At 39.4% G+C, this 21,340-nt stretch overlaps 1 protein-coding gene across 9 annotated transcripts in view; it reads left to right on the top strand.

Annotated features, from left to right (window-relative positions):
- The window catches only part of MAST2 (microtubule associated serine/threonine kinase 2), a 196,705-nt gene that overhangs the window by 72,205 nt on the left and 103,160 nt on the right, over positions 1-21,340 (top strand). For all 9 annotated transcript variants that reach the window (XM_054073775.1, XM_054073774.1, XM_054073773.1 and 6 more), the window contains one exon: positions 16,271-16,302. In XM_054073775.1, coding sequence (XP_053929750.1) covers positions 16,271-16,302 — 32 coding nt within the window. The remainder of the gene's footprint in view (positions 1-16,270; positions 16,303-21,340) is intronic.

The following is a 21,340-nucleotide window of genomic DNA, read 5'->3' as shown; positions in this document are numbered from 1 at the left end:
AATCTGTATCACTACTATTTCAGAAGCGTCGTCCTGTGAAAATTAGAAACTTCTAATTTCAGTTTCCAGCACATTTACTTGCGCCCATTTGTTTGCATCATTTCTTGTGCCAGCATTGTCCTTTCTTCTGAGTAGCTTTCCTTTCAAGAGAACTCTTGGTTCTACTCAATGATTCCAAGAGACTGTTCTTATTGCAGCCAAAGACTACTTTTGCGGGAATGATGGCTGCTAGCATTTGAACAATCATTTATTTTTAGATGAGCTGGATCCGCTCGTGTGTTGAACTATGGAAGGCATTGCCCAGTGCCTGTGAAGTCATCCTGCAGACCTTTGAGGCTACCTCTCTTTTTTTGGCTGGAAGAACAAGTTATTTCCTCCATTCTGTAAGCTCGTTCCGTAAAGCCGGTGCTTGGAATTTTTTCTAGTTGCAGAATCAAGGCTATAATACATAGGAAAATGAATTTTAAGAGTAGTAGCTGGCTGTCCTGGCTAGGAGTCTGGGATTTGTCATTGTGAATGACATGATCAGACCCAGACATGGTATCATAGCTGCTGATGTGTTTCTGATTGAGCTAATGGCATTATCATAGTAATTTCCATATAATGTTCCATCCTGTTCTTGACGCTGCCTAGCAGCTTGCTTGCTTTATTTCCAAACTCCATCTGTACATTGTCTTCAGTGAACCGTTCACAACTTCTCCCCTGGACTTTATGAAATTAGTGCTAGTTTGGATTTACGTGGGTGTATGAGCAGTTAGTTGTATATATATAGATTCTAGTATTGTGTGGAGCACTCGGCTGATAAATTCCTCTTACTGCTAGGGATTTACAGAAATATGCACATTTGCTCTTGTGCTGTTTGTACTAATGTACTTGTATACTGGAATTAATGGAAAACCTTGAGGTTTCCTACCTAACATTTTGCTGCAATAATTTACTTCTTATTTTGCTGCAATAATTTACTTCTGATTTTCTGCGTTTTGTTTTTTTTTATGTCTGTATGTAACTTCACTGCTTAAAAGATTACTGAGCTTTCTGTCTGAGTTGTTCGATGTTTTGTATGATTTTCGAGAGGATTCATGAACATATAGAATGTTCGATGTTTTGTATGATTTTCGAGACGATTCATGAACGTATAGACTGTTTGATGTTTTGTATGGTTTTCAAGAGGATTCGTGAATGTATAGAATGTTGTTCAATATTTTGTATGATTTTCGAGAGGATTCGTGAACGTATAGAATGTTTGCTGTTTTGTATGATTTTTGAGAGGATTTGTGAACGTATAGAATGTTGTTCGATGTGGATATGTTCAGCCTATTCAGAGATGCAGGAGTGCAGGTAACAGACTTTTCTAATCTGTACAATGAGCAGGTGACACCAACAGGGTTGTCTCTCATCTGTGAAGAGAGAGAATGAAAAGGAAAAAAATCCAACAAACTAATCCAAAAGCATGTGTGGTTTATCATCTCACATCTTTCTAATTTGCTTAATAAACGTAGACTAGGTTAGGAAGAGAGTAAACTTATTTACTTGCTCAATGGAGAAGCTTAACTGATAGTAGTTTTTATTTTAAGCACAAGTGAAAATCCAGTGTGTAAGTGGAGAATTTCTCAAGTTATTGCAGAGAATGCAAAATATATGATTTTATAGTCTGGGAGCAGGCCTCTAACATGTGCGTGCAGTTCCAGGAGTTCCCAGCACTAGCAAGTTTGCTCTTTTCAGCTGAAAGCAGTCAAGTAGAGGGGTTCATAGATGAGACCTACACAGACGGGACAGAGTGGCCCATCTTAAGTGTGGCAACCTCTGTGCTGCTGCTGAGGATGCGTGTCTCAGAAAAAGGCATCAAGCTCTGGGAAGCTTGGATGCAATCTTTTAGACAAGGCGTATCTTCCAGGTAACACCTCTGTATTCTGCTGTACTGAGGAAGCTCCCGCAGCAGAGGCAATCCCTAAGGATAAGGGGAAGCTGATTGTGATAGTGGGAGATTCTGTTAGTAAATGCAATCAAGTGGATTTCTAATGTAAGATGTTTGAGGAGGGATACTTGTAAGGCTAAAATTAGGTTGCCGAATAGGACACTGAAATACAAGATTACCATTGTAATACCTGCCAGCTCCGTGAGTGGGAATTCATAGACAAGAGATCACCAGCCCCCACGTGTCAATGACATAATGGTATAAAAAGAAGGGATTAGGTGTGATGGGATCCGATCAGCCTTTTGAGACTGAAGGCGTCTGCCCAGGAGGAATGCTGCACCTCAGTCAAGACAGAATCGTGCTGTGGGCACTAAACATTAAAAAGAATGTAGAGAGACAAATCCAAAATAGCATCTCTTCTTGGAGTTCAGACCGGTCTTCCCAGAAGCATTTATTTTATAGCATCCAAAATATACTCTCCTAATGAGGCGCTGGCCCAGTCTTAGTGAGCAACTGAAATCTTCCACTCTTGTGACTTGTCCTAACTTTGCAACTTCCCTGACCTTATTTTATGTTTCCTGGTTGTTGTCAGTGTCCTCATCTGAGAATTGGTAGTACAGTCCTGAAACTGCATCTTTTACTGTTACAGTCTGGGATTTGTGCCCAAAGAGATTTCATAATGCTTTTCTTCTGCAATATTTTTATCCTGCTAAACTTTGTGTACAGAGCCACTTCCCTGCCCATACATCTTAATTCATCATTCCTGAAAAGTAGATGCTGGCTACACTATCCCATAGGTTACTGTCCTGTGGGTAGGTGTGTGGGATGCCTGTTACACAGAGTGGTTGTTTAATGCCAAATATAGTTTTGTTATATTTTTCACGCTTCTAGAATGAATGTGGAAGCACTCGTATGTTCTGCTTTGCTTCATTGCTCAGTATGGTACACGGCAGCTAACTGGCATTGCAGACAGATTCATTTCCCTTTCCTATATCATGCTCTTATATTGTTTATTTGCCTGTTGAGTTTTTCAGTCCTTTTTTGCTCCCTGCATTTCTCAGGCTCCGGAGACTTATTTACCTTGATAGGAATACCTGAATCTATGAAGACAAGCACAGATGGAGGTTTTCAGACAGTGCGATGAACTTAATTTCCCACTTTTTCTGTTGAGATGAATGGAAATTTGTGCAGTGAGGTCCCTATATTGTTTTGAAAATACTATAGTTTTGTCAGTCATTTGCTTTATCATAACTTTTACGTTCTGTTCATTATCTCTCTAGGACTGAATAGGCAGCTCACTGCTATTTAACTATACTGACATTGTCTTAATAATTCATGTTTTGCTAGAAAATAAATTTTCGTGCTCTTCAGTTGTTATTTTACAAATAAGTCTTTGTGGTTTGTTTTACACTACAGATTCTGCTTCCTAGAACCAGTACACATTTAAATACTCTGTATACACCTGCATTTAATGTCAAACTTGGGAAGAGAGACTTATAAATATTCAATTATAACTATTGGGAAAATTAAAAGAATATTTTCTCCATCTAAAATGCCTATTGATTTTTAAATAAGTAGGCATAATGTCTATTGATTTTTTTTTTTTTTTTGAGTAAGTAGTAAATTGCAATTTAAGCAGAGTAAGCATAAATGCTGGCTGGCTTCTACCAGCTTCACGTGAGGGAGTGAGTATGATTTGAGTTTTTTATGTCCAGCTGAAGTTTATTCTGACACTATGTTAACAAAGCAATGCACTTTCCCAGGGGCTCATCTCCTCATAAGACAACAGACTTATTACATCTAAAACCTGCTTTTCCCCCCTGAAGACAGTTTTTTTTCCTCTTTGCCAAGCTTCTGATAGTTCTTGTCTCTATGCGAGCCACCTCATTATTTTCCTTAGATAAATGTCAAGCAGATGTTTTTATTTTGTTTCAAAAATAAATGATTATATAAAAATACACAATGGGCAGAAAAAAGATCATAGTCTAATTAATTATTTAAGAAGACAGTGAATTAATAACAGTAAAAAACCCCACGAGTGTTACCTGCGACTCGCTTTTTTATCTTATAAGTGACAAAAGACCCATTTATGATGTCTGAAACATCACTTAGCATATCTATAAATCTGCAGTAACTCCATAACGGGCACTGGGATTACTTTGGGTTTATGTAGGTTAGTTAAGTTCCCTATCACCAGTTGTCTGTAATTTCTGGACTAGGTGGTGGTTCTCCTTTCCCATGTTAAAACTCAACAAACAGAAAGTCTGTATTAGAAATAAACCCTTAAATCCTGGAAGTTTCTTTCTGAAGGTGTCTCTAGCCTCTTGAGTAAACTGATATGCTTAAAATGTGGCTGTGATTTTAGTGTAATGTTTTAGACCCAGGAACATAAGGGATATTCAATATATTATATTATTTCTTGGTTCTGGTTGCACTTCTTGTGTGGAATTTGGTGAATCATGCAGCTTGTGGCAGCAGTGCCTAAGAGAAAGTATTAATGTTTAGATATCGATTAATAAGTTAAACATTTAAAGGAAATAAACTAAGGATTTTCTTGATGCACAAGACAACTTTGTAATACGAAAGAGCATATAAGTAGAAGGTTGCTATTGGAAAGTTAAATCTTGAGTCTTTGCAACCTATTTATGTTATTTTTCACAGATGGTCACTAGACTTTTATCTCTGTAGCTTTTTCTTTGTAATTTGTTCCCTCAAAAATGCAAAAGGTCCTGTGAAAGGTCTTAAGAATTTTGTTCTCATTAGTATCATGAAAATTAAGTGTTTTAGCATCGACAACAAATATTCTTTGTACAAATTCTCCTCTAACATATATGAAGGATGAATTATATTCTGTTATTCCAGTTCTGCAGTAAAAACAGTGAGTTAAAAACAATGTATTAAATAAAGACTTTTTGGCTACCCAGAAGCTATGATGAGGTGAATGCTTTAACCCATGCATTGAACTGAACCTGAAGATGTGATCAAGGACACTGATTATACTTGATGCTGAGAGATCTGTCAGGTTCAGGAAAAATGCATCCCCAAACCATTCTTTTTGATGAATTTCCATGTCTTGCAAAGACTTCAGATGTTACTTCTGTACCCGTAGATACAAAGTAGAATACAGCTTAAAATCTGTATTTGAAGCCAACACCTGAATGAAAAAAACCTTTACAGTTTCTTTCAGAAGGAGTAGAGGATGAAGAGAACTCTGTGCCTGATAGTGTGGGAGAGTAATGACGGTACAGACAGTCCCGAGCGCCTGAGAGGCTTTTTCTGGTGATGCAGTCACTGTTCGTTCTAATTTGAAGCGTGATAAAGGACAGAAGGCAGAAGTTTTAGAGACTGATTGGTATCTTTTGTCTTCATATATTTTCAAGAGAGTTCATATTTATAATTTAAATGCAACAGCAAGAAAGTCCTAGCCAGAACATGTCCCTGTAATAGAATCAGCTGTTTCTGTCAGTCCATTACAGAACACCCTAATCGCCCATCAGAACTAAAAGTCATTAGGCACAATCTGCAGTTTCTCAAATCTATGCTTTGGGAGTGAGTGCCTGTGTTTTACCAGCACTTTAATTGGGGATGAATTTTCCTTTACTCTGAAGCAGATCTCTTGGCACCAAGTAAGTCTGAATTATCCAACTGTATTAAATGTAGGGTTGTTCAGAAATACACCTAAACATCTTTCACAGATGTATCACAGATGATAGGAGAACTTTTAGACACCCCAAAACCTCAGTTCACTTGCTATTTGCACAGTTAATGATATACCTGAAAGGCATGGCTGGATGTGGTTAGAAACATGCCCAGGGCTGAGGTCAGTTAGTGCCTACAGTTCCCACCTCTTCTGCCTTTCGTTTTGAAAGCAATAGATGTTGCTTTCCCAGGATATGTTCTGCCTGCCTGAAGCCTGAAGATCGCCTTGCGTGCACCAGTACAGACGTTTCACCACACTCAGTTTGATCTGTAAATTAATATTGAGTTTGGCCATGCACCTCTTTGCAGTTTCTCATTTTATATTTCACCTCAGAGCATTATCATGTGGGCACATCACAGGCAGTGGAGTTCCCCTGGAATTATGACAGTCCAAGATTATAATTTTTAAACTAGGATAAGGTTGGTGGTTATCACTGTTCTTCCTCACCAAAACTGAGAGAATCATTTAATAGGCAATTTTTTATTTTGTCTTTATGGTTAATTTAAATATTCCAAAGCAGATAAAGTATCTGTTTGAAAGCATGTGTGAAAGAGATGATATGTTTCAATTTAATGTTTGTTTTTCACTGAAAATATTGGTTTTTTGAACAAATTATAACAAGGTATTTTTAGAAATACTTTGGCTTACGCCTCTGAAATCAGTCGTGTGTGAAACCACCTCACATTCTCAGGGGATGAATCTCTTCCTGTACACATAATACAAATGTCAAACTTCTGTGGCTGTTTGCTTTTGCTGTAAAATATCTTTATTATCTGGAAATGAAGCAACAGGTCCCCTTCTTTCATCACTTCTGTCAAGGACTTCTCTTTCAGTTTGGCTGCAGTTGGGAGCCCAGCAGACACAAGCAGTACCAGAGACCTTTCTCTTTTTAGGGCAAAAAATTCTGCTGTCTCCTTACCAAAATGTAAATACTGGCGGAATCAATTTATTCCAAATTTTCACATGTAGCCCAGCATGTGGATTTCTTCATGAAGTGGATGATAACCTTTAACTATTCCTTCACAAACATAATCAGAGGCACCCTTTGCCTGTCACTCCATCCCTGCTTCTGCTGAGAAGCCGTGATTTGAGAGGGGTGAGCTGAAGGGCCTCGTGTAGATGAGCTAAGCAATGAAAAATTACATCTGCTTGTTCTGTAAATAATGTCCATTCAGAGCAGATGTAATTAACTACAGAACTTAATGGATGTCTCGTGAGGTTACAGATCCTATCAGTCATAAAGTAGATGAAGGCAAAGGAGCTTTATACGCTTGGAATTCCTTTTAGGACTAATTACTAAATATCTTTAAAATTGATTGCTTATGCTTTCAATTTCTGAGAGTGTTTTTACATGATCTATGTGGAGTGGAGTTGCTGCAGCTCTGGGGGAGGATGGGAGATGCCTCTATTGTTGAGGCTTTTTGAGGAACTAAAAAGTTTATCTTGCCTAGGACTCTCTCCCAGAGCCTGAGTATTAGGAAACTTGGCCTCATCTCAGGGCTTGCCAAGCTGTCCAGCCTTCTTGGGAGACTCATCTAACACAGATTTTGTTTTTTTTTCTAAATTAGTTGAGAAATATACAGAATATACAGTTGTAAAGATAAAATTCTGTTGAAGTGTCAAAAGTCTTAGCCTAACGCTGACAAAACAATTGGAGACATGTGAAGTGCCTCTCAAAAACAACTACCAAAACCTAATTTCTGCCTCTCTGCTTCCAAATACTTTACAACATGGGAGTCTGTGAGAAACGACCCTGACAGAATAAACAGAACCCTTTTGACTGTTATGAGCTCCCTGATGATGATGTTAATATTGAGCTGACCACGTACCTTTTCTTGGTCCAACTCCAGGATTGGAGACTGTCTCTCAGCTGATGTATTTCAATATAATTCTCTTTGTAACCTTTGATCTTCGTATTAACAGAGCATTGAATAGATCTGAGCTGGGCAGCGGGAGTTTTCATGGCATGCATGTTGTTTTATATAACTCTTATGTAAGATAAACCAGAAGGGTCCCCAAACTCACCAAAATTGTACTGGGCTTGATTATTCGGTTTTAAATTCAATAAAGGCTGCTTAAAGAGTTTTATAAATAAAAGTGGTGGTCAGGTAGCCTTGATGTCAGCTGGGAATTCATTTAGAAACAACCTTTTTAAGGAGTAGATGTGTATACAGTAGAAATGACAACTGACTTAATCATAGATTAATATTAGTACGAGCCAATAAGAGTGAGAATAAAACTAGATTTGCTTATTTATAACACTCTTGGCATTTTTAGCAGCTGTGATCGTTTCCTTGTGATCATGGCATGCCCAGTCTTGAAGGAATTTCTGGTGCGAGTCAAGACAGAGTCATTTTAAGAGCAGTTTCTAACAATAGCATTACAGCTGCAGTCCTGGGTGTCTCTGAGATGCCACTCTTTTCTGTAGTTCTCCAAAATTTATTAGCATGTGACCTTTTGACTTAAATTTCTGAAACTGGAACAGTCTGGCAAAACAGAAAAGAATTTTGAACCATCGCTCCCGTTATTTGGGATGACTGCTCACTGCTGGGCAGACTGTTTCACCCGTGGGGTGGATCAGTAATTTGCTCCATGGTCTTGTAAAACTAGAATTAAGTAATGGGGAAGATTAATGAGCTAAGCTGTGCGCTTTATGCCTTTCAATATTCCTTCTCCCTTAGGCTAATTTGTGCAAAATTATAATACATATAAGGATGATTTAGAGCATTTAATAAGGTTATTATACCTCAGATTTTAAAGCATTACCTGTCTTTTATTTACAAAGGACTCCCATGCATCTCACTTTTTATTTGGGTGATCCACATGCACTTTTTGGGTGGCTGTTATTATTTCAAGGAATAAGTTACCATAATGATCTTCTGAAGCTATAGCTGTTGCAGTTTCTGGATTACTATATTATATGAAGGCAAATTCACTTTTTTTTCTTCTGCTTTAATTTTTTTTCTGTGCTTCTGTACCACAACACAGACGCTGGCTTGCAGAATTCAAGCTGTAATCTTTACACTTACTTTTCCTGCAAATGAAATTACATCTTCAAAACATAATCTTTTATATGCTATGTATCGTTTAAAAGAAAGTTTGGGAAGTTTATTTGAAGGGGGCTGCTGCTACAGTTTTTTTTTTCAGCCTTGAGGAAAACAATAGTAAATGAGTTTGTTGACATCTAAGGATGGAATAGCTGAGTTACTGTACCTGCTATTCTTGATGTGTCGAGGGTTTGCAGAGGTTGTCTGTAATTTTCAGAAGCCATTCACTGTTTAACCTCAGCAGAAAAACTTGGGATCCAATATGAAACTAGCTGTTTTCTTTACTATGAAAAGAAAGAGACTGCTGCTTGACTGATAGCATGAAATTAGAGTGACCCTGTGCTCTTAGTCCTGAATAAGAGAGATAGGAATGAATCCTGTGGAGGAAATGAGACTTGGAGAATTGCAAGCCATTCATTGCTCTGGCTAGCGAGGGATGCACGTCCCACCCTGCCTGTGGCTGCAGGCACCTGCTCCTCGTGTCTTCCGCAGCGCAGCTGTGGCAGCTGGCTCCTTCCTGAAGTTGGGCAGCTCTCTGTTCCCCCACTGGGGCATGTGGCTCTCATACATTGTTTTCATTGTCATCTGCTTATCCAAGCCATGATGTGTGGTTTCAGTGGTGTTTGTGGGTTCCGTCTGGACCATGGTGTGCTGCGTAATGTTGTATTTTGGGCTTGAAAACATGATGTAATACACAAAATAAAAGAGCAGACACTTCAGCTTACTAAAATATATATATATATATATACACACATATGGGGGTGGGCTCTGATGATATTCTAAGAAAAGTGGGAATTCTTGTCTGTTTTGAAATGTATTCTGGAATTATTTTAGGTCGACTAACCAATACCCTTAATCTTATGGAAGGCCCTGAGGTTAAGTGATATGAAAGGTTAGCGGGCAGCTTCTGGAGGCATATATTCTTGACAGGTTAATGCACAGATGTGACCTGGATCCTTGGCTTTGCCTGCAAAGGAAGAACTTTGTGTTGCCCAGGCAGGAGGGCCTGGGGGTGGAAGGAAAATAATTTGCTGTGTTTGAGAATCTTGCTTTAAAGTTTAAAGGGCTTTTAGCTTTATTTTTTAATTCGGCACCTATAATTTGAAATAAATCCAAATGCTGACTAGTAAGAGATTTCTAAGATGACAAGAAGAGAAAGGTTAAAAGATGCTAAAAACATTAAATGCCTCTTTGGCTGAGTTGTGACCTGTGGGTTTGAAGACCGATATAAGCTGATTATTTAGAGAAATAGTCATTTTTTCCCTGCTTAGTTTTGTATGTTAATGTACTTTGCAAATTACATTTTTACTGACACGTAACTTCTGTTGAGGTAAAGAACTAATCCAAATGGCATGTTTAATTTAGTTTGAACTTGTAGGATGTTTAGGGTGGCACTGGGTGAACCAATATACTGTTACCTATTCTACTGCCACACACATTGTCCTGAAAGCTCTGGAACTCCTGCGCTATGAAGGTGAGGTTTTTAAATAAAGGGCAGTTCCAGGCAGTACCAGGCTGGTACTGACAATATGGGAAGATGTGCTGGGACTAAGATAACCATGGCAATTCAGGATTTGTGTGATTGGAGGCATAAATACTGTACTGTATGGAGAAGGGTGTGGGAATTAAACTCTGCGTCCTCTCAATATCTTGAATGAATTGGCAAAAGCTTGGGTATTCATTTTCTGTATTTTAAGCGTCTCTGCTGCTAAGCAGATGATCCTGAATTTAGTTTCGGAAAAGTCAGTAAATCGGAGAAAATAGCTGCAGCATATTCCATATGTTAATCTGACATTTAATACAGATACGGTTTTAGTGTTTCTGTTTAAAATTCTTCACTGATGAGTTTGGGAAACAAGTTCAGATGTAATAGTTTCTAGAGAGAGAAATTGAGAAGTACTGTTTGTAATAACTATTTACAATGATACACTGAAAAGAAGGAAATTATTTTTCTTGACAGATTCTGATAGGAGAAAGCTTAGCATGGGGTATTTTTTTTAATCACCATGAAAAATTCCTTCCTGTTAATCTGATGGATGGATTACAGTTTGTCCTTGCATGGCCAGGTTGTATTTTCCATCAGAATTGGAGATTCCAACCCTCATTATATCATTTCTGTAATGCAAATGGTTATGTATAGAAAGAGATTTAATTAATCCCCTGCTGGTTGGTAGCATACCCTAAAGCAAACAGAGTCACAAAGGAAAAAAAATTAAAACATGAGTGCATGGTACCAGGTCAATGACTGTCAGTGGAGTTTCATCATCTGTGAAATATTAACTTATTAGCTGAAATTTATTTACTGTTATAGCTGTAAAAATATTTGTCTCTTGGCCCAACTGGTATGATAGCAAGCTACCTTGCAAGAAAGCCAAGGTCAAAGGCAATCTCAGGAATCATGCTGTCTGCTCTGGCAAAAATATGGAACATCCAGAATGTAATGATGGTTCTCACTTTAATTTGAAAGGACTACATTTAAGCTGCCATCAGTGCAGACTCCAGCATCCAACTTTGCCTGTGGGTCTGTGCCATATGTGCAGCTACATATTCAAGGACAAATTACAAGACTGAGAGAAAGTGACAATTTTGAGTGATGGGCTCCTGTTTGTTTCATACTTTTATAATGTTACATATCCATTTAAAAGATACTTATTGTCTTGTAGGTCAACGAACAAACAGATTTCCAGACTTTATTTCTATTTTATATTGTGTGCCTACACGTATGCAACAAGCCAGCACTCCTCTGCTCCCTGAAACATTCCTGTTTTCAGACACAGTTTCTGTATATAAGGGATGGCAATAGAGCAAATGTCCAGCATCTATGCACTAAATATATTATGAAAACAGAAAAGTGATACTTAAAATAGACAACATATTTTTGCTTTTACTTTCCTCACTGTCTCAAAATATGCCAGGGCCAATGAGGATCCAGTCCTATTTTGAAACCTGAACTGTAGTGGGTACAACAGTGTCCGACTGATGCTATATTTGCATAATCTGAGATGATAAACTTAAGATAAAAGGAAATAAATACAAGGAACACTCTTGAAAGAGGGTATTTGAACCAGCTTTTTTAATAAATTATAGGATGCTGAATTTTTTTCCCAAGGTTCATTTTTAAATAGTTGCCTGAAAATCTGCTGTAGCTTTTGTCATTTAGAGATCTAAGTTGCATGTTTAATAATTATGCATTGAAATGTGGAACTGATACAAAAAAATAACTTTCAGAACAGTCTGTTCCTGTCACTTGGGTACTGCAAGACTTAATACGCTTGTTTTTTAGTGATGTAGAATCTGTGAAGGTAGTTATTTGTTTCCACTTCTGAAAGTTCTGTGTGAATAATGAGCAAGAATCTTTAAAATATCCTTATGCTATTTATCACTTCATATAAATCAAATATAAATGTCAGCCTCTGTGTTGAGGGTTATATTGTTGACCTAGAGAGCAGGTGGCACGGAGGCTGGCCCAAGTAATAATGGTAAGATATATAGGTACTGGCAGCACAAGTGCTCAGGGGGCAGATGTGCTGTTGGAAGATGAGTTTGAACTCCTGAATGTTCATGTGTTTTTCTTATCTGAAGGGTGGTCTTAAATGAAAAATGTCCTTTAGGATAGACTAGCATATTTACTTAAAGGATTACAGCTGCACCCTGTAAATAGTGCTTCCGACCAAGTACATTTCGGCGCTCTTTCATTAGTTTTCTTACCTCTTAAATTGAGAACTATTTGTCCAGGATCCATGGATGTGTAATGCCAACATCCTTTGTGGAGTGAGTGGAAACAGTCAAATCGCAGCACCTCCCTCATCATTTACCAAAACGTTTAATCTGTACCATGAGACTGATTCTGAGTGGAGTTTCACCTTTACAAGGTACTTGTGTAATCATAGAATCATAGAATAATTTGGATTGGAATGGACCTTAAACATCATCTTGTTCTGACCTCCCTGCCATGGGCAGGGACATGTCCCACTAGCTCAGGTTGCCCAAGGCCCCATCCAACCTGGCCTTGAACACCTCCAAGGATAGGGCAGCCACTTCTTTCTTATGTTTTGCATAATTATTTAATCAGTGTTTTTGTAGTGCTATGTCATATGTTTGAAACTATCCTGTCATTTTTAGATGTGAACTCTCAACCGGTCCCATTGCACACACTGAAGTGTTAAGCCTGTTAAGACCCAGCCGAGTCTCCACCCTGTGAGTGTGTCCTCCAGTAGGCATTTTTATGTCTGCTCTCTTCCCTGGAGATCTGTCATGTTCTTCTAACAATGGATATCATCAAATAAGTGCCCTGAAACAGATCATCAGTGCTGTCTGCAGTCTGCCCCCTTCTAGCTTCCATTTCTAGGCATTTTCTTTACTCTTCTTCCCCAGGATGTAACTTTTTTAGCCACTAACTCTCTGTGGATTCAGAAAAGGCAAAGCTCAAAAGCTCATCACGGTGCTGCTTGCAGAGATGCAACTTCCAGCTCTGGTGCTTTTGTGTTGGCTCCACAGTCCATGGTCTGGTTGAGAGAATTATGAGAAGTGCTGTTACCAGCTCTGCTTTGGAGAGGCAAACAAAGGTGCAGGCTTGACCTTCCTCCAGAGGACAGGAAACATGGTGTGGGACTTGGGGGGCATGGCTTGGTGTATGGCTGATGGGGTTTTTGAAGGGGAGTTTAAGATGAACACGAAATGAGGTATAGTGGAACAACAGGTGTAAAAATTGATTGATTTGATTGTGCTCTTTGTTGTCAAGACCACAGAGGTATTAAATCAGAACCACCGCCTATTGATCCCACAGCTGCACTGAGTGTGTCAAGGTGGAGGGGCAGAATGGAAACAATTTCTACATAGATGGAATCATATTTCAGTTGCATTGAGATGTCATCTGTTGGTACTTTTTTCCTTCCTTACTGGGAAACTGAGTTGATCACAGATTTGAAAGGATTATTTCAGGAACAAAGCCCAAATCAATCCTTCTTTTAACCTTGCATGCATTTAATCCTGAATCAGCTACATTATAGGGAGTAATAATGGTAATACTGTGTGAGTACAAGTGTTCGGTAGAGGAAAGGAAAAGGTTTGGGCACTCGATTACTGGATGATGATTCCTGTGGTTTATGGCTGTAAGGCACAGTTACTGTGGAGCTGTGCTGCTGCAGAGAAAGGTTTTCTCCTTAAGTGACTTTTCAGGGCTAATGAGGAGAGCAAAGCTTGTAAACACGAACCCTAAAGCCTCAAAAATTAGAAGGCAGGAAAAGAGATTTAAAGGCAACTGTTTTCCTTTTTTTCAGCCAGTAGCATGAAATTCCAGAGCTTTATTCATGCGTTCTGAAATTTCTGGGGCTGACTGTGTTAGAATAAATGGAAATACGCCTTTTGAATAGGAAAAGCACCCTCTGCTAAGCACCTTTGTATAGCAGATCTTCTTTGAAGAGGATCAATTAAATACATCTGCTCATATGATGTAAGAGATATATGCATGCATAAATAATACACTATAAACACAGGTTAATAGATAATAGCTGTATCGTACCTATTTATCCATTTGCAGTGGCAAAAAGCTGTCACTGCTACATAGATTTAGCTTTAATTTTCTAACAAATGAGAGTGGAAGAAGCACCTTTTTAGAATATAAACCACACAACCTGTTATAGATGCTAATGATTTATTATCTTACATACTTGAAGTGTTTTGATTAGATCGTGACAAGTTTGTCTGACGACAGGGATTTATTTCTTAGTGCTGTAAGTTGTCAGCCTGGTGATAATTCACACATGGAATTTGCTCCGTACTGTTCAACTGTAATGAAACTCCAAATTGGGGAGAACTCAGACTTGAAAATAATGACAGCATGTTTGAGATTTAATGATTTATTTTCATAGTTCTAGAGGCTGTAACTTTTTTACTGTCTCAGAAAAACTTTGCTAAGTAGCGCTTGATGTATTTATTCCTAAAGAGAGCAGTCACTGACAGTTTGTCAACAGCATTGTTAATCATTTAGGTCAGTGTGTGCTCCATAACTATATAGGGAAAAAGAGGTTACAGGATTTTATGGATTTGCCTTTTTCTATTGATGTTTTTCAGTATTTGGTGAAAACACTGATTTTTTTTTTTTTCTTAGTTGGGATGAAAAATGCAGAAGTTGGATCAATATCCTCCAAGTCAGGAACTGAAACTGGCTCTATTATAGAATCATAGGATAGTTTGGGTTGGAAGGGACCTTAAAGCCCATCCAGTTCCAACCCCCCTGCCATGGGCAGAGACACCTCCCATGGGATCAGGCTGCCCGAGGGCCCATCCAGCCTGGGCTTGAACACCTCCAGGGACGGGGCAGCCATAGCTTCCCTGGGCAACCTGGGCCAGTGCCTCACCACTCTCATGGTGAAGAAATTCCTCCTTATATCTGGCCTAAATCTGCCCCTCTCCCGTTTATACCCGTTCTCCCTCATCCTATCACCACAAGCCTTCATGAATAGCCCTTCTCCAGCTTTCCTGTAGCCCCTTCAGGGACTGGAAGGTCGCTATAAGGTCTCCTTGGAGCCTTCTCTTCTCCAGGCTGAACAACCCCAACTCTCTCAGCCTGTCCTCGTATGGGCGGTGCTCCATCCCTCTGACCATCCTTGTAGCCTCCTCTGGACCCGTTCCAACAGCTCCATCTCCTTCTTACTTTGAAGATTCCAGAACTGGACACAATACTCCAGATGAGGTCTCACAAGAGAGGAGCAGAGGGGCAGAATCGCTCCCCTCGCTGCTGCCCACGCTGCTCCCGATGCAGCCCAGCACAGGGCTGGTTGCTGGGCTGGGAGCGCCCAGTGCCGGCTCGCGTGGCGCCTCTCAGCCACCCTCCGGCAGGGGCTGCCCGGGTCGCGCTGCCGGCAGCCGCGGGAGCTCCAGGCTCCGGCCCTCCCCTTCCCCGTTCCCGGGGCGGCGGCTCCCCCTCGCGGCGCCCTGGGGGAGCAGCGGGAGGGCTGCGAGCCCCAGCCCGAGGCCGGCTGCCGCCGCGGGGGTCCCTCACCGCCTCTGCCTTGCCCGCGCTCACACTCTGTTTATTTAAAAGCAATAAAACCCTTAAAATCCCCCGTCTCCCTTTGCTTTTGCTGCTTAGGTGCAGAATGCGGCGTTTAACTGGGAGTCGCTTCCTTGTCCTTGTTTTTTTTTGTGCTAATATGTAAAATGTTTATAGGGGTATGATACATTTATAGGTATGTTTTAAAAAAAACCCAAACAACCCCAAAGCCTCTCTGTTGCTTTAATTTTTGCTTTTGGTGAGCAGGTAAGAGCGTTAGATGCCAGGCGTGTTGTGTACCGGTCGCTGGAAGCGGTTCGGGTGTGATGCGGATGAGGTGTGCAGGAATCCATCGCTGCTGTATCTGTGTTTAGCCTTGAATTTCAAAGTCATATTTCCTCTCTGGAGAGCTGACGGTCTTGTGAATGCAAAGGCAGTGATGGTTCAGTCCAAACGAGCTGCTCCTGTGCCCCAGCCTGCTGCCCACCTCCGTGCGGGGCTGTGCTTGGACACTGCGCGTGCCTTCGGGAATGGCCAGCTTTGGCCTCACACATTGATTTATAAATAAGGTGAAATTAACTCAAGATTTTCTTTCTTTCTTTTTTTTTTTCCAGAAGGAGCTCAGTCTCCCCAGAAGAGGAAGCTTGTAAGTATAATTTCTCTTTATTCGTCATTCAGTTTGTTTTGAACACATATAGCTGTTCAATTGTGGGAATCACTGAAATGGGCAGATATTCTGCTTTCTCTGTTAGCATTTTCAAGAATCTGTCAAGCGCTTGGAAGCAGTTAGCTTGCATTTCTCTGAGACTGAAACCTCTATTCATTTCCGTAAGTGTAGTAGGAAAAGTAATAGTAGTATAAGCTTACTTTTAATTATCAGCTCGAGCTGATCCTGAGATGGAAGTAGCTGCGGTGTTGAGTGTTGCTTGCACTGACATCGCTGAAGTGACTCCACAGAAGTCACTGATTATTTATGTGATATGGACAAGTTTGATCGCTGCTCTTCAAACAATCTGTTGACAGAAATCTAAGTACAGAGCTCCGGGGCCATGCGGGTCAGGTGTTTGTGGAGCAGTCAGTCTAGTAGAGAGATTTCGACAAAGTAGCAAATGCCAGTAAAAGTAGACTTTTAAAAACGTGGTGTACACAAATAGCATTTTTTTAAAATACATTATGATGTTTAGCGAATTTTTGTGAGCTAACTTGTGTTTCAATGATGTTATAAGAGCTTAGCTTCTGCTGTGCTTACAGATTTATGGTGGAAGAAATTGTGTTATTGATTGCATTATATAAAAGAGAAAGCTTTTGTACTGCCCATTACTGCATTATGATTTAAAATTGTTCCCAAAGCTTGTGTACTACAGACATGAAGCTCACAAAGCATATGACCTTTCTTCCTCAGGTTTCTGGCTCTAATGAGAAATGATTTTGAGTCTTTTAATGTAAGCCATCCCCTTTGTATAAGAAAAAGTGTTTGGATAATGCAGCGTTTGGAAAGTACCAGTGATTCAGGGCTGAACAATGCGACTGATCAAAAGACCTTTTTTTATAATGGGGCATGACCAGACCTTTTTGTTTAGTTCATGTGACAATGGTAAATCAGTCAGGGAGTTATTTAAAGAAGACGAAACACAGGCTGATTTTTTTTTTAACCAGTATGCCTTAAAGGCAAGCTTAACTAGATCGATTGATAGTTTTTGCAAAAATTGTGTTCATGATTTGAAGATTGTGAAGGTTCTTTGAACAAATCGTGGAGCAGTGAGTTTTTAAAAAATATAACTTAGATATTTTTGTCCAAAACTTTTGGAATTGAAATTGAGGATGCCAGAGATACTCCCTTCCTTTGGTCAAGTGTGGAGGTAGGTATGACACAAAACTACTGCTGCGTTTACATTCAAAATACCTGAGATACAAATAAAGTGTTTCACATTTGTAGTGTTTTGTTTAGTAGTAACTAAACTGAATGACAGTGTTTTATTTTTGTATGGACTTAACACCTTCAGTTTTCATTACTTCAGTTTACTTTTCTTCCACAAGCGTGAGTGCCTTTTAAGCCATCATTATGTGAAGAAATTTAGCGACCTCTGTCAAGAAGATCCAGGCCATACATTCTAAGCACGAGTGAGACTGAAAATCTATGAAGAATTGAAATGTCTGTGGTTCGTTGCCTGTGTTATCTAGTTGATTATTTGATTGCAGTTTCTGAAATAACAGATTCTGTAGACAGTTCTACCAAAAGATTTCTTATTTTTTGAAAAGTTTGACTTTCTAAGACGTCAGCAATGCATTGTGGCCTGTGTTTATTTGTGTTGATGCCATATCCTTAAGGATAAGGGATCTTGTGGAGCTGATGTATGATTTGCATATCCCAGTATCGGAGTGCTTAATTGGTTTTCAAAAAACCCATTCTTAGTCTCTGAACCAGGAATTAGAGAAGTTTATATAAATAAATGAAATAATTATAGTATGTGTGTTTATATATATATATATATTAAAAATTTACATGTAATATGTACAAATTTGTTCAACCATTCTATCAGAAGGGCAGCCTAACAGTGTGCGCTTAAAGGCTGTAGGCAGTTATCAGTTCTGGAGGCTTTTCCTCTGCTTGAATCAACTTGAGAGTGAAAAATAAGTTGTGTAAATAAAATTTATTCTGAAAAGCTATTGCTGGGCTGTAGCTAACGAGTAGGGATAGTTATGGATGTAGCTAGGCCCTGATTCATTGACTGTCATTTATTGACTTCTGTTCACTGATAGGAACAGAAGCAGGAATTGACAGAATAATGAAGTATCTGGCTTGGAGCCAGAAGCCCTCAAGAAGTGCATCCATTTTCTGCTTAAACTCCAGCCTTTGTAGCAGTTCAGTGGCAATTGTGTTATATAGAAATACACAGCCACTCAGCATTTTTCTGTGTGCCTGTGTGGAAGCTGGAGTGCATTTAGCGTTTTTCTGTGTGCCTGCGTGGAAGCTGGAGTGCATTTACCACTGTAAAAAGATCGTATTTGGAGAGGAAGTCATTATTTTTCAGGGAGCCAGAAGTAGAAGGAAGACTTGATTATTGCTGCTTGTTAGGTGATTGCTTTGGTTGACTGTTGAATTAGAAAGGTTTTAGAGTGTGGATTAGTGAGGGTATTTGCTATTGCCAAATGGAGAGGGGTGAGCTCTTCCTGACATTGCTTCTGACTTTATCTGACTGATATCGCTTCATATTTGCTTGGATCAGTATTAGTTCATTGTGCATGAACCAACCGTAAACATGGACAACAACAGTTGCTGTGCTTGTTTGCACTAAGGACAAGGAGTGGAGATACATGTCTTAGTACTTTTGGCAGGAGAGCATGAGTAATTTTATCACCTAAAGAAGGTCTTGAGCAGAAGCTAAACAGAATGAATGGCATGATGGAGCTGGTGAACTCTGTTGATTAGCGACTCTCCTTCCATATTAGCAGAAGGGAACATGAGAACACCATAAATGATGGCTTTGCCCTTGGAGATCTTGTAGTTTGATCTTGAAATAATCAGCACAGAATGAGCAGGCATGTAAAACAGATGGGGGAATTGTATGCAGGGTGACATTAAAAGGAATGACTGATTATTTAGATACCGTTTTGTTGATAATGTGCTTAAAATGTGTGTTTCTATAAGGGGTTCCATTTAACAGACTAAGGGAAATACACTCAACTGAGTTGTAGGCTGCAGAGGGGTTTAATAACCCAAGTATGAGAACAGGAACAAGTCGTTACGGTCTGTCTCTGGTGTGGTTCAAGAATTGGAGTTCAAAGTTTTCCTTTAATAAATTATGCATATAAATGTATTGGTTATGTTTTTCTCATGCTTTGTTCATAAAAAATAATTAACATTCATGAATATTTTCTTTAATTTCAAATAGCACATGTGAAGTGATAGACCCAAACTTTGATCTCCATCCTATTAACGGAAGTGGTTTAATTATTTTCAGCCATTACCATGTTCTGTTCTTTTGGTGCTACAGCATGTACAGAGATTGTTTTTATATTGTTGGCTTCAGCTTTCAAACAGTTTTGATGTGCTCCTGAGCCTGAAGTGCACTAGAGACGTTCCAGACTTGAAAGGACAAAGGTGGGGACCGTTCAGCAAGATGAGGCAGCGAAGCGCTCGTGTGTGTTCATGTGTATGACAGCAACTCGGCATCTAAAAGACCAGGCTGTAAACTGCGGATTTTCCTTGTAGCTGCAGGATGTGCGACACCGTCTTGGAGCTCACTATTTCTGATTGCCTCCTCAGCTAATCAGCAGTCATTAAATCGAGTTGGGGTTGTGTTTGAGCCATCTGGTTTCTTGTTCAGTACTCCGTTTTTAAAAAATTCAGTTGTTTATAATGTGAACTTTATTGACCCGTTCAGGTCTTTTATGAAGAATATGGGTTTATATTTGAAATCCTCATGTTTTCTTAGGCAGGGTTACCAGCTTGGGTTGCTGTAATTTTTGCAATATTTAATGTAAAATTTTCCAAAAAGAAAATATTGCTTTCCCACATTCTATCTAATTTGAAAAGAGTAATTCCCTCAGAAAACTAAATTTGCTAAACCAGTTTTTAATTTCAGATGCAAGTTATTTTTGTCAATTCTTTCCTGCTATCAACCATCTGTATTGAATATACTTTTAAAGTCTGTGTACATATGGAAAAAGAACATGGAGGCATAAGAAATATGAAAAATAGTTATAATCCAGAATATATCCAGTCAAAATACACATTTAAATAAATCAAATGTTGCAAACTGCTGTTTGTAAGGTGCTGATAAGAAATAATATTTACATCAAGTTTTTATGTCTGTCTATATGAAATGTGGTAAGCAACACAATAGTGCTTGCTAAAGATGTTTGCAAGGCTTTTATGGTAGTCGTTATTCCTTCTAATCTCTTTTTAAGGCAATTTATGCCCACTCTGGGGCTTGTTTTCTCTCTTTCTCCCCCTCCTTCTGTGCCTTCCACTTGTACTTGTAAACCTCTGAAGGTTTAGTACTACAGCCCTGGACATTTCATAGGGTGTTTCATTAAACAAATCTTCATCATAATTTGTTAAATCTGCCTCCAGCTCCCCGACAGTAACACACCACACAAACACGCCAAGGAATTTCTTTGGGAGGATATGCTGAATACCAGTTTTTATCAGTTTCTGCTTGTATTCTTTTTAATGCTTAGACCTTGGAAACAACAACAAGTTTGATGGCAGGAAAAAAAATATTTCTGGCCTTCAGTGCTGGTTTATGTCTTTATCTTGCCGTGCTCAGGTGCAGTGGGAATTTCCTCTGTATCTGCAGAGAAATGGAGTATATCATTCCATGTCTGTTCATCTTGGCGGGTAAGCATTTCTGCTGGGGATCAATCGATACCGTTTCCCTGCCAGGAGCAAGTGCGGTGCCTCTAGTGTGGAGAAGCCAAAGTGCTGGAAATGGAGTAAACGGTTCTGAAAAGGAGTAGGGAGTTTGGCTAATTTTGCTCTCTGTTCTTTCTTGGATTTGGAAATGAGAGTTAGAAATAATGCCTGCATCCAATGCTTTCTGCTTGTGATACTTTTTATAGACGGGGAGAGAAAGAGGTGGTATTTTCTAAACCACTCCATCCTCCTCTGAGCTGCACAGAAGCAGCTCACCAGCAGTAGATCAAAAATAACTCGGTGCACTTAAGCTGATATGTGGGGC

This window comes from Cuculus canorus, chromosome 8 (assembly GCF_017976375.1).
Source record: "Cuculus canorus isolate bCucCan1 chromosome 8, bCucCan1.pri, whole genome shotgun sequence".
NCBI lineage: Eukaryota > Metazoa > Chordata > Aves > Cuculiformes > Cuculidae > Cuculus > Cuculus canorus.
The sequence above is the reverse complement of the archived record's forward strand: the minus strand, read 5'-3'. Positions and strand labels throughout refer to the sequence as shown.